We start from the raw sequence: 13,684 nt of genomic DNA on the forward strand, positions 1-13,684 counted from the left end.
CCGGTGTGTCCCAACTCTCCCTCAGATGTTCTTCCACTTTGCTGTTCTTGATGGTGTCTCCTACTGTCTTTATGTCTTTCCTCGGAGGTCACGTCCCTGGCCACCCCCATGTCCCTTGCCACCATTGGCTTATGTCCTTGCTGTGTGTTCACAGGGCCTCATGCTGCCCTTTGTGGTACCCATCACACTTAAATAGTGACTTACTCTGTGTCTGCATCCTGCTTACCATGGATGGGGTCAGGGCTGTAGTGTACAGCTGCACCAGCTACACATTGCACAATTCAGAGACACTATTCACATGGACCAGAGATCAGCACAGTTTTTCTGTAGAGCATCGGACAGGACATAGTTTAGACCTTGTGGGTCATGTGGTCTGTGTCGAAACTAAGCAGTCACAGACGGTCCTGAATGAACGCACATGGCCGTGTTCTGATAAATCTTCACAGAAACTAAAATATGAATGTCGTATGTGTTCACATACTGTGAAATATTCTTTTGGGTTTTTTTCAAACCATTAAAAATGTAAAAATCTTTCTGAGCTTGCAGACTGTACAAAAACAGGGAGTGAGCCAGTCCTTTGGATGAAAAGATTCTGTGTCCCATAAAGTTGCCGTGTTCTCCCAGAATATTCTATGAATGTCATAGAATTCCAACCAAAGTGCAGTGTAGCAAAATGATCTTGAAGTTCGAGTGAAGGAATAAATACACGTAAATAGGTGACTGTGTTTCAAAACAAGAGCATTGAAAGAAACATTCCCTACTTTAACTGAAATATGTTATGGAAATCGATAAATATAGTAAAGTAACAAAAACAGCCTGAGTGTAGTAGCGGAAAATACAATAGAAAGTCTAGAAACAGACCTAAGAGCTAGAAAGTCTAGAAACAGACCTAAGAGCGTGTAAGAAGTTAACGATAAGCAGCAGCGTAGAAGAGCAGTGGAAACAGCTGGCGGCGCATCGTTAGATGGAATCGGGCAATCAGCTACCCTAACTGCGGAGGATTGCGCTTATACCCCTTGCGTGCATCTCACACCAGCGTGAACTGCAGTTGAGTATTTTATGTAAGCGTGAAGCAGGAAAATTAAACAGGTGAGTGTGTGCACAACCCATGCACACTCAGAAACCGAAGACAGAAAGAAATATTATGCCTCACAAGGCAAGGGGGGGACAAGATGGACAAACTTCCCAAAAAACGATGAATTAAAACATCAAACACACCTAATGGTGCTAATGCAGGCAGACCACTGAGCAAAAGTGTCTACAGTGTTTATGTTAGGTTATGTGCTACATATGTGGGGTTATTTAAAATTAAGAAGAGACAGAATAATAATTGGACGTAGCTAGGGAATTCCCAGAGAAGGAATTCAGGTGGCCAGTGCATAGGAAAAACATTTAAGGAACATAACAATGATTTTTTTCAAAGCATATCAAATCAAAATGAGATCATTTTATTCTCTTGTGAGATGGATAACAATGGTAGCTTCTACATTATAGGTGAAATTCCTTAAAATGCCTTAAAAATGAAGGCTTCATCAACTGTATTTTTATAGTCCTAGCTTATGATGTCCCTAACATGCTACTACAGTGGCCCGTGCAGTGTTGGAATTTAAGAAGGTGCATTTCTCCCCGATGCATCCTGAGCAGTGGGCGGCTGGCAGTGCGTGGAAATGGCTCCCCTGAGTGGTGCTGGGCAGTGCTCGGGGTAGTCCGGAGCCTTCCGGCTCCCTCAGGAACCCCAGAAAGTACCCTGATCCTCAGTCTCCCCATCTCAGACCAAACATTCTGCCACTTGTGCATTCTCACTCACCCTTGAGTCAGTCTCTAACTTTTTGAACATGGGGCCAACGAAAGTTCTTGGAATTAATACGTGTTTGTCCACACAGCAGACTAGTTCAGAGGCCACAGAGACACAGCCCAGCCCTGTCCGAGTCACTCTGAGGCCACAGAGACACAGCCCAGCCCTGAGTCACTCTATAGGGGACAGCTGCCTAACTCAAAATGACTTCAGCCATTGGGGGGGATTCTGGTCGGGAGTCAGTGTGTGTACACACCTGGGGTGGGGGGGACCCTGGTCGGGAGTCAGTGTGTGTCCACACCTTGGGGGGGACCCTAGTCGGGAGTCAGTGTGTGTCCACACCTGGGGGGGGACCCTGGTCGGGAGTCAGTGTGTGTCCACACCTGGGGGGGGGGGACCCTGGTCGGGAGTCAGTGTGTGTCCACACCTGGGGGGGGGACCCTGGTCAGGGATCAGTGACCACGGTGGGGGGACTATTCTGGTGGGACATCGAGGAGGGGACAGTGAATCTCCACAGTGCGGGGACCTCACTCTGAAGATTTCATGTCTGTGGATGATGTGAACATTCCCCCTGGCACCGGTTCTCCTTCCGTCCTGCACATCTGCCAGTGTAACTGAGTTCAGGCTTTGCCCCCCAGCCTGCAGGTGTTGTCTGTCCATCTCCCCCACCCCCCAGGATCTCGGGGTACCCCCTGCTCTGCTCCCCACAGGCCTGCGCCCCGGCACCTCCCATCCCCGCCGCCTATGGCGCAGAGGGAGTAAGACTCTGGTGGGGGTGGGGGGATGCCCTTAGGCCCATGATGCTGGAAAAGAGGACAGCTGGGGGGGCGCGCACCGCCCCCCAGGAACAGAGAACCTTCCAGGGAGGGGGAAGCCAGGTCAGGGGCTCAGGCTGCGCCGACCCTTCCTCTCGGGGCCTCACTTTTCCTGTCCGAGAATCAGGCACACGACCTGGACGTCCTCTGGACTCCCCTACCTGGGTCAGGGCCAGCCCCAGGCACCCCGGGGAGACCTCCAGCCCCCAGGGTGGTAGGATCAGGGTGACGCGTGGCCTCAGGGAGGCAGGGAGGGGCTGCAAGAGGAGGCAGGAGCCTGTCCCCTGCAGAGACAAGCAGTCCTGTGTCCTCAGGACAAGCTGTGACAGCAGACTGGGGCTGTTCCGGGCCAGCTGCCTGGGGAGCGGTGGGCGGGAAGGGGGTGCGGCGGGAAGCCAAGGCCAGCGTGGCTGCCAGGGGACAGCACATTCCCCTGCACTCCAGGTGGTGACAACGCCGGCATGGAGGGCACATGGGGTCTTTTGCTTCCCTAACTTTTCCCGGAAAGGGTGGCGGTGAGCCCGCGTTGACTGAGTGCCCGCCACGCACCAGGCACTGGCAGTCCCGACGTTTCCAGGAGTTACCTCATTTCACCTGCCTGTTTTGTGCAGAAAGACCCGAGGTTCAGAGATGTTAGGCATTTTGCCCAAGGCCACACAGCCGGGGGAGGGGCGTAGGCAGAGACCAGGTCTGCAGCCGCAGCCCTGCACACACAGCACCCTGGCCTTTCCTTGGTATCCTCTGGAGCCCTGGGCTCGTCTGGGGTCCCAGATGGCGAGACCTCAGGGGGCGCAGGGAGGCCGGCAGGCCCCACCTGGGGAACCCTGCTTGGGGCGATCTGGAAATCCTCCACCGCTTCTTAACGGGGGTCCTGCGTGCTCGTCCGGACCTGGGCCCCGAGCGATACAGCCCGATACAGTGCTGGTGGGCCTTCACCGGGCTCCGTGGAGGACAGGACTCGCTGCTTGGCGTACTGCCTGGCGCCGCTACTCGGGGTGCCCTGGAGGGGCTGAAACCGCCCCCACCGGGGCGCCACTCACCCTGTGCTCTCCCCGCAGCGAGACCATCATGTTCCTGCACCAGATCTTCTACCAAGGCCTGAAGGCCCGCATCTCCAGCTGGCCCACCCTGGTCCTGGGTGAGTAGCCAGCCGTGGCGGGGTCGTGGGCCGCCCTGCAGAGCGTGGGGGAAGGCCCACGCCAGAGCCCGGAATCCCTCCCGGGGAGCACAGGAAGCACTGGTTCACAGAAACAGTATTTCTCGGAGGAAGCCACGTATTCTTAGTTACCTATCTATTTTTCCCTTTTAAAAATAATATCGACGTACCCATTTGAGAAAATCTGAGAATCCAGAAAATGAGAAAAGGTTTAAAAATATCATTCATAGTCCTCCCTCCAGAGATAACTGCGATAAACATCTCTGTGTGTTTTCTTCCAGTTTTTTTCTCTGCATAGATCTTGGGTCCCCCCCCTCCCCGTTTTACATAATTGCAAACATACCAAATTTAGATTTTGAATCTTACTGTGGGTTGTTGGTTTTTTATTTATTTTAATTTTTTTTTTAACTTTATAGCACAAATGTTTTTCTTATCCTGGAAGTGTGCTTGTTGACGGCTGCGTAATGCTCTACTGCCCGCCACTGGCTCATCAGAATTATTTCTGCTTTTTTGTTACTAGAAATGATTTCTGTGCGTGATGTTTTCTTTTTACGGAGCATTTCCTTGGGATAGGTTTCCAGAAGTAGAGTTCCTGGACAAAGGGCTGCTCTGCCCTCAGGCCTTGGAGGCCTCTGAGCGGGTTGGCACTTCCTTCTATTTTTCTCAAGTCAGAGACCCCCACACACATCCCCCAAGGTCAGGATACGAGCACCCCTGGCAGGATGGGGCTGCCCTTCCAGCCGTAGCACAGGCGAGCACTGTTCGCCGCACAATGGGAAGCCCTCCCCAGGACCCCCCCTCCCAGTCTGTCACCAAAGCACGTGTTTTTCTAACGTAACAGGGTTTGTAAATCACGGTGTCCGTGGGTCCATCTCACCCGTCGAGTGTTGGTTGGGCCGGCCCTTCACAGGTGTCGCAGATGGAGGCTGGGGGCAGGCCTTTCCACCCCCACCTGGGCGGGGCACGGAGTGGGGTGCGACTTGTGCCAGGCAGCCTCCTTCTGCCTGTTGCCTGCTGAGAGCGAGTCTTGGCAGAGAGAACCCAGGTGGGAGCCCACAGGAAGTGCCCTCGTCCTGGAGCGGTGGGGGCCACCAGAGCACCCTCTGCACCTGCTCTCGGGGGCCCTCGGAGACACAGGGGCGAGAGTAGATGGACCCCATCTCTACAAATGTGATTCTGCTGGGGCCCCTCCATCTGGCCCTGGACAGGGCTGGGGTGCCAGAGACATCCTGCCACCACGGGGCTCCCTGGGTGGGGATTGGGGCTGGCCCTGGCCTCCTGAGTGGGGCTGGGGGCACCGGCCCCCCTTAACGCGCCGTCCTCACAGCTGACCTGTTCGACATCCTGCTGCCGATGCTCAACATCTACCAGGAGTTCGTCCGCAACCACCAGTACAGCCTGCAGATCCTGGCGCACTGCAAGCAGAACCGGGACTTCGACAAGCTGCTGAAGCACTATGAGGCCAAGCCCGACTGCGAGGAGCGGACCCTGGAGACCTTCCTCACCTACCCCATGTTTCAGGTGGCACCAGCGCCCCCGGGCTGCTGCGGGGGCGGGGGGTGCGGTGTGGAGGGCACAAGGTCAGAGGGTAGCCTGCTCCTTCCTCGGTCCTGCCCTGGGGGGTCCGCCCCGCTGAGAGCCATTCTCTTCCTGCCCCCTCCCTCTATCCCTCTGTCCCTGCCCCCCCCCCGCCTCCCACAGATCCCCAGGTACATCCTGACGCTGCATGAGCTCCTGGCGCACACCCCTCACGAGCACGTGGAGCGCAACAGCCTGGACTATGCCAAGTCCAAACTGGAGGAGCTGTCCAGGTGAGCCTGGCTTCCGGGCGCCACCCCTGGGGGGCCGAGTGAGGAGGGATCCCCACCCCCGCCCCGGGGCTGAGAAGGGACCCCCCCAGGCCAAGCGAGGAGCCTCCCCCGCCCCGGGGCCCAGTGAGGAAGCGCAGTGGGAGCTTCAGCCCCAGCTTAGAAGCAGGCGCTTGCATGAGGGTTCGGAGGCAGGGGCTCAGCCGCCAGCAGCAGGAAACAGACGGAGCCCCCGGGGCAGACCTGTGTGGCTCGGGGCAGGGTGGCTCCGGGCAGGGTGGCACGGGTGGCATGTCCCGGGCACGGGTGCAGAGGACGACACTCACAGGCCCATTTTGTCTGTCTTCGGGTGTGAACCTGTCAGCCCCGTGGCCTCACACACGTGTGCAAGACTCTGATCAGTGGCCGTGCCATCGCTGGGGACACAGGCTGTGGCCTCCAGTCTCCGAAGCCCAGGGAGCCCTCCCCCTGCCAGCGGGGCTGCCGAGGGCCCGGGGTACGGGGCCCAGGGACAGGGGTCAGGTCTCAGGCCAGACACCTGGGTGCCTTGGCGACACCCCTGGCAGGAGATGATGGTGGCCGGTGGAGGACGGTGGCCGTGGGGGTGAGGGGGAGGCTCAGACTCCAGCGGCGTGTTGAAGGGGGAATTAGCAGGAGTCCCCAGCGGGCTAGATGGAGGGCCCTCGCTGAGCCGCCAGGAGGGGCAGGAAGCTGCCAGAGGGGCGGTTTGGAGGGGAGTCCTTCCTGTTTTGTGCTGGGGAGACAGACGCTGTGGCAGAGATGGCGGGACAGGAGCAGTGTCTGGAGGTCAGGGGAGCGAGGCCCTCGGGGGCTCCACAGTGTGGGGGTCAGATGTGAGGGGGCGCCCTGTGCCCAGAGACAGGCTGCGGAATCGGGAAGGAGGGTCAGCCCGCAGGCCAGGGAGCCCCACCACCCACAGCCCTGCCCGGGCCCTGGGGCCACTCACACCCGAAGAGGCCACCCCAGGCCGTTAAGGGGCAGCAGGTCAGGGCAGGGGGAGGGCCAGCTGCACCCAGACAGGGAGGGGGTGTGAGGGGGGCGTGATTTCAGATCACACAACCTCTGTGGGCACCCCATGTCCCTTTGAATCCCAAAGCCACAGTCTGCACACTCGTCCCCCATGAGAGGCCTCAGGGCCCCCATGGAGCACCCTGTCCTGGGGTACACAGGGCTGCAGGGGGCACACCTGGGACCAGGTGTCAGGCCTGAGACCCCGAGTCCCATTCCCCAGGGCCCCAGCCACGCAGGAGACAGCTCTCCTGAGTCCTTGATACTGGCCCCTCCTAGCTCCCTGCCCAGGGCCCAAGGAGACTCCCCCCCCCACCCCTGCCCTCACTGTGCTCGCAAACCCCACCTCTGGGCCTGCCCCACTCCCCTTCTGACCCCGACCCCAACCTGCGGGACCCTGAAAATTGGGTGCACCAGCTGACAGCGACCCCAGCCCGGGGCTGCTGGCCCATATCTCGTGGCAAACTGGGTTCACTGCCTTGCAGTCACCCCCTTGTTTTCAAAGGGGGTGCTTTGAAAATGCTGCTTCCAAAAATGCTCCCTCCCCAAGGAGCTAGCACAGGCCAGCAGGCGGCTTGGGGTCTCATGTCCCCCCCGGAGATGGGCTGCGCCTTGGGATCCCAGGACAGCGTCCCTGGGGGCGCCCGGGCCCCACCCCCAAGTCCCTGTCCAATAGAAGAAACAACAGATAAAAATACAGTCACAACACCCTGATCACTGCCCTTCACCCTGTCACCCGCCGTGTGCCAGACATCAGGCCCGTACGTGAAATCCGTTATCTCCCGTCCTCACCCCAAAACCCCATAGGTGGGGGGAACTGGAGGTGTCCCATAGCACTCAGCCTTGTGCTGATTGCACCAGCGCACATCGTCGGAGTTTGAACCAGGTGACGTCCCCGCGAGGACCGCCAGCCCTCCTGGCACCCTTGGCCATGGAGCAGCGGGCGCTTCTTCCAGACTCCCTCCCACAGTACTCATCACCTCCCCATCCGCAGAAACCTAGGAGCCTCTTTCCCCACCACGCGGTTATTTGAGAGCGGGTAGATAGCGCCACCTGCTGGCGATGAGGGGTGTGGCGGCAGTCAGAACAGGACAGTGCTCTGTAGTCTGGTTAGTGGCTTGGTGTCCTGCTTCCCTCTCACCCATGCTGTCGCCTGTGGACATAAACCCAAGTCAGCCTTGCCCTGAGCCAGCTGGATGGCCAGCACTCCAAAACTCAGTCATTCCAGAACCCAAACAGCGTTAAGGAAAAAACCATAATAAAGAGCATTCACAGAGAAGAAACAACATGTGCAAAGGCCCTGAGGCAGGGATGAACTTGTTTTGTTGTATGGATGGATATAAGGCCAGTAGTGCAGTAAGGGACAGAGTAATGAACAAAGGATGTTTGCTGAGCTCCCTTATTCCTCCCATTGCCATTCTATTGCACGTGACTCAGACTTTTTAGACAGACCTGTTTCCTGTTAATCTCCATTTCCTTCTCCCTGAAATAAGAACACCTGCCTCCTTGGATTTCCCGAAGAGGAAAATGAGATCAAGTCTACAAAGTGTCCAGCACACAGTGGGTACTCCATAAATGCTTGACTGCAGGCTCCAAGAATCCTAGGAGCCTAGCTTTCCTTCTGGGTCTGGCCAGAGGCCTGACATTCCCTCCTCCTGCCCCTGACTTATTTCCCGTCCTTGCAGGATAATGCATGACGAAGTGAGTGAGACAGAGAACATCCGGAAAAACCTCGCCATCGAGCGCATGATCATTGAAGGCTGCGAGATCCTGCTGGACACCAGCCAGACTTTTGTGAGACAAGGTATGCCCTGCCTGCCTGGTCCCGGGAGGCTCCGCAGCAGGGGCAGGCAGCCCTGGGACATCGCCGGGTGGTGCGTCTGCAGAGTGACCCAGGGCTGCTGGAGGGCTGTGGGTGTCGCGTCCACACACACAGGTGCAGGCACGTTGGTCTCCACGTCTTCCTTCTTCCCCAGTGGCCCAGCGTGTCTGTCGTACATCCTAAGAAATGCTGACGTGTGCTTTCTGGGGCGAGGGTAGGGAGCCGAGGACCAAGCCCCAAATCACAAGCATCTCTAGCCCCAGGGTGGGGGTGGCAGTGTGACTCTGGTCCTTCTGTCCTCTGCTCATCATCCTTGGCCTCTTGGGGACAGCCGCATTCAGAGTGGCTCCCAGCCCCCACATGCCTCCAAGCCCCATCTGGGAGGCACAGCCCCACAAGGGTCGAGGAGGAGCTGGCTGTCCCCACGGGATGCTGGATCTTCTGTGCACCTGACAGTGGCCCCATCCAGAGCCCACAACCTGCGGGAAACAGCTTTGCATGCACGCCCCAGAGGTCCTCCTGTCCAGCCCTGGGACTCTGACCAGAAGGAAAGCTTGCAGCACGTCCTCCAGCCTGGGAAGCTGGCTCTGCACGTGGCCTCACCTGGAGTTTTGCTCTGAGCCCCCGTGTGGCACCCATGCCTTTCCCCAGGCTCGCCCTGCTTACCGGAGCCGCATGGGGCCCAGGATGGAATTACCCAAAGAACTACCCCTTCTGGCACACGCAGCATCCCCACAGAACAGGAATCTGCTCCGTTGCCCAAGCAAAGTGTGTCCTCCCCTCCCGTGGGCCCTGCTCGACCTGGAACCAGCCAGGGGTCCAGAAAGCCCTTTTTCACTTGGTAGTCCCACTGGCAACACTGGTGCCCGCCTCGTTCAGGCCACGCCCATGCTGGGCACCAGGGACACCCAGAGGGTAGACCCACCCCACACTGCAGAGGCTGCTGTGCAGGGGGCAGGGGAGTGAGCAGATGGACATGGGGTACAGGGGGTCATGAGCGGACAGACGCGGGGCAGGGGTTCGTGAGCGGATGGTCGTGGGGCAGGGTTCCAGGCAGCGATAAATGTGGGCAAGAGGCAGAGCGGCGGCCCAGAGTGGGGCAGGGAGTCAGGGAGGGCTTCCTGGGAGGGAAGGACAAGTATGAGTTCACCGGGTGGGAAGGAAGGGCTTTCTTTCCCGCCAAGGAGCGGCATGCAGGAGCCGGGGTAATGAGTGGGAGCTGGGACGGCCGAGGGGGGGCCGGCGCAAGAGGGCACAGGTGCCTGAGTCGGTGGGAAAGGAGGTGTGTGGTGTGTGCGTGTCGGGGGTGGGCGCCAAAGCGGGGGCAGCAGGTGGCTTCATCCACGGCACCTGTTCTTCCTGAGACACTGCCTGTCCCCAGCACACGGCGTCCGGGATGGGGCTGTCTGGGCTCTGCAGCCAGGGTGCCACACCTCTCGGCTGCAGCAGCCCGGGCCCCAGGGCAGTGCATGGTGCCGACCCGTCTGCATTCCCACCACACAAGCCCAGACCTGGAGGGCTCCTCTGCTTGCCAGGGCCCTGGCGGGGGGGGGGGGGGGGGGGGCGCGGACTGGGGAGCCCTGAGGGAGCCCTGCTCCTCCTGCCTCCACCACCTGCCGACCTGGGGTGGAGGGAGCGTCATTCAGGGTGCATACCTGCTGCCAGGAACCGGCACAACCCAATCCCCTCGTGGGGACCCCGTCAGCCACAGAGCTGGCCAGGGGTGAGCATCGCTCCCGGAGAGGGGCTCAGGGTCTGTCCCCCACCCACAGGCTCGCTCATCCAGGTGCCCATGTCTGAGAAGGGCAAGATCACCAGGGGACGCCTGGGGTCTCTGTCCCTAAAGAAAGAGGGTGAGCGGCAGTGCTTCCTGTTCTCCAAGCACCTGATTATCTGCACCAGAGGCTCTGGTGGGAAACTCCACCTGACCAAGGTAGGGTGCAGGGCTGTGGGAGGTTTGCGGGGGCGGGGGCGGGGAGGCCGCGGGGGCTGCAGGGAGGCTGCAGGGTTGAGCTCACAGGGGGCTCCCAGCAGGTACCATCCTGACTTGGGGCCCAGACCAGGGGCAAGGGAGTCAGAGACACGTGAGTGCACGCCTGTGCAGGGGTGCTGCTGGTGAGTTGGATGAGGGGCCAAGGCCGGGTTTTCTGCTGGAGGGATCAGGGGAATGGGGGGTGAGCGTCAGGAGCCCCAACAGCTGGCGCCCTAGCAAGGAGCCTGAGAGGTGCTCCTGTGTGCGAGGGGCTGGCTGCAGCCAGAGCAGCACCAGAGCCTGTCCCTGGAGACGCTCAGATGCCCCTCCCTCCCAGGGCCTCCTCAGGCACCGCAGCACCAGCACAAGAGCATGGGCACGGCCAGGCCCCACTTGCAGGCCAGGGAGGTGCTGGCACACAGGGCAACCTCAAGACCTCGGAGCCCTACAGGAGACCCCATACGCTCGGCCAGCTTGTCCCTCCTAAAAGAGAAGGGAAACGCTGACCGTGATCACAAAGGTGGTTTGCCCAGGCCTATCTGGATGTGTTGAGCTCTGTGATTTCCCCAAATGCAGAAAACTCAACTCCATCATTGGGGAGGAGAGGGAGCTGCACTCCAACTTCCCCCCTGACAAGTAAATGGTCAAAAAGGAAAAAAGTGAGGGGGAATCGGCACCTGCTCCTTCGCAGACCGCAGGGCCTTGGCTCATGCGGTCCACTTCTTCCTCCCCTGGAGGACCGCCGTCCCGTCCTCATGCTCTAGCACCACGAGCGGTAAGGCTGCACCCTGGGCAGACTCTACTACTCCCCAGCTCTGCTCCGAGCTCAGGCTCTGACCTCCGGACCTCGTCTGCAGTACAGGGGGTACCATCCTCACCAGGGGCTCTGTGGACACGGCAGCTGGCAGCAGGTACCCGCTCCGTCGAGGTGAAGCCCATGCGCCTGTGAGCTCAGCCTCCCCTGGAGGCTTGCCGGCAGACCTGGCGTCTGGACACGCTGCTGCCAAGAAGGGGCCAGAAGAGGCCAGAGCATCTTCCGGGCCCTGGATGCCCGGCCCCAAACCTCCCGCGAGCTGCTAAGAAACCACGTGCTGGCTTCAGGGAACATACCGCTCGTGTGAACCTGTGACGAATTAGCCGGTGGGCTGCCCCAGCGGAAACTACCTTATAGTGAATACTCCAGTATCGACCGAGTTACGACGCATCAGGGAGAGCTTCCTCACTTGCCAGCTCCAGGTTTCTGCTGTGAGGCTGTCTGTCTGGGCGGGAGGGACGTCCCTCGGTCAGTGGGGCAGGTAGAGCTGCAGACTGAGTCTGAAAGCACCTGTTTTTATGTTTGTTTTATCTTATTTCATCTGGGGTGGGGTTGTTTGAGCTTCTACAGTCCCTTAGTGTAAAGAACTAGCAGGCGCCCGCCCAGCCTCGGTTTACCCACCTGCACCACAGGAGTGAAAACACCTGCTCCAAGGGGTTGCTGTGAGGATTCAGGGAGCAAGTACAAAGCGCGTGCCCTGTGCCCGGGACGCAGAACGAGCTCAGCAGGTGCAGGTCGGCATCGCTCTTGATTCTTTCGTGCTTGCACAATGATTGCTGCAGGCCAGGCACTGTCCCTGTGCATGTGTGCCCACCTCCTGCCTCCTCAACGGCCCGCTGAAGCAGGTGCCGGTACCGCCCCATCTTGCAGACGTCTAGAGGCCAGCCTTGGCGAAGCGGGGATTGGAACCCAGGCCAGCCGTCTGGTGCCGTGGTCTGTGCCCCGAAACCACAGGCTGCAAGTCAGACTGCTTCCCAGCACCCTGAGTCCCCCTGAAAGGGTCACACTGCACATCCAAGAGATTTAAAACTACCGTAAGATCTTCTGGAAGGAAGAGACTCAGAGCTGTGCAGGGCTCTGCAAGATTGTCAAGCCCGGGGCTCACCCAAGGCCACTGAGGAGCAAGGCAAGAAGCAGAACCCAGGATTCGAGGTGCCCGGCTGCCCTCTCCAGGCCTCCTGACACCCCCCCCGGGGGGGCAGCCTGCCCAGCAAACACTGCAGCTGGGTCTCTGTTGTCCTCAGTTACCATGCTGCAGAGCAGTGCCGTGTGACGAGTTACCCACAGACAGACTGGCTCGCGGCACTCACAGCCTCACACGTTCTGAGCGAGGCAGTCTGGTCAGGGCCTCACGGGGTTGCCTCCAGGCCCAGGGGCTGTATCAGCCTTCCCGGGGTGGCTTCCCCACGTGATGGTCGGCTTCCCCGAACACATGGTCTGAGGGACCCCCAGAGAGCCCGCAGGAGCTGCAGCACATGCTCAAGAGGGCGGATCATGGACCCCACCCACCTTTGGAAAGAGGGTTTCCACATCTTCCACCCACCAGGGTTGTGGCTACGGTCCCTGACCACAGCATCAGGGCCTCTCATACTCACAGATGGGAGGCACATTCCCAGTGTCCCGAATAACCAGCAGCCAGGAGGTGACCTCAGCAAGGTGACCTCAAGGCTCTCCCCGACCCCAACCCCAAGTGGCTTGGGGACCTCGGGCAAGATCCCTCATGCAGGTCTCATCTCCTTACCTATAAAATCAGAACAGGACCTACGATGTGACCAGTCAACTGGCCTGTGTCCCTACTGGTAACAGAAAGGTTCACCCCAGACTCGGGGCTCAGACTTTGCAGGCTTAGGGGCCCCCAACCCTCATTCGGGAAATGCCCGTGTGAGACAGTCCCACCTGATCCCCTCCACGGGGCCTCTTACGTGAGGATGACCAGAACACCCTCATGGAACACGCACACACATGCACACGCGCTCTCGCACTTGCAAGCCTGCATCCCACCCAGATGCGCCGGGCTCTTCCCCACACAGCCCCCAGTGACCCGAGGCGGCCCCTGCTGTCTTTCAGAACGGGGTCATCTCCCTCATCGACTGCACCTTGCTGGAGGAGCCGGAGAGCACAGAGGAAGACGGTAAGTGTGCCGGCCACACGCACCCCTGCACGCCACAGATCCCTGTGCGCCCTCACTCATCCCGGCCCAGCCTGTGGGGATGGGAGGGTGCTGAGCCACAGCGAGCAGTTCCTGTCCTGGACCCAGAGGGCCCAGCTGGCAGGTGGGAGCCTCCTCCCTGTCCCACCTCCGTCCATGCTCCTCAGGGCCCTGGACGCGTTGGTGCTATTAGGTTTGGGGTCACAGCACCTCAGCAAGCGCCCCTCATTCACGTGGCCATGGGTGCCCTGCGTGGTGGCTCCCCTGGGTCAGGGAAGAGCACAGAGCCACCCCTCTGTCCTCAGCAGGAGGTGTGGGGACACA

General features: G+C 59.5%; 1 protein-coding gene across 2 annotated transcripts in view; it reads left to right on the plus strand.

The window, feature by feature from the left end:
• RASGRF1 (Ras protein specific guanine nucleotide releasing factor 1) overlaps positions 1-13,684 on the plus strand; it is a 94,196-nt gene that overhangs the window by 39,700 nt on the left and 40,812 nt on the right. For both annotated transcript variants that reach the window (XM_038533032.1, XM_038533033.1), the window contains exons 6-11: positions 3,669-3,748; positions 5,094-5,287; positions 5,468-5,577; positions 8,289-8,407; positions 10,198-10,358; positions 13,279-13,342. In XM_038533032.1, coding sequence (XP_038388960.1) covers positions 3,669-3,748; positions 5,094-5,287; positions 5,468-5,577; positions 8,289-8,407; positions 10,198-10,358; positions 13,279-13,342 — 728 coding nt within the window. The remainder of the gene's footprint in view (positions 1-3,668; positions 3,749-5,093; positions 5,288-5,467; positions 5,578-8,288; positions 8,408-10,197; positions 10,359-13,278; positions 13,343-13,684) is intronic.

Source organism: Canis lupus, chromosome 3 (genome assembly GCF_011100685.1).
Source record: "Canis lupus familiaris isolate Mischka breed German Shepherd chromosome 3, alternate assembly UU_Cfam_GSD_1.0, whole genome shotgun sequence".
Lineage (NCBI taxonomy): Eukaryota > Metazoa > Chordata > Mammalia > Carnivora > Canidae > Canis > Canis lupus.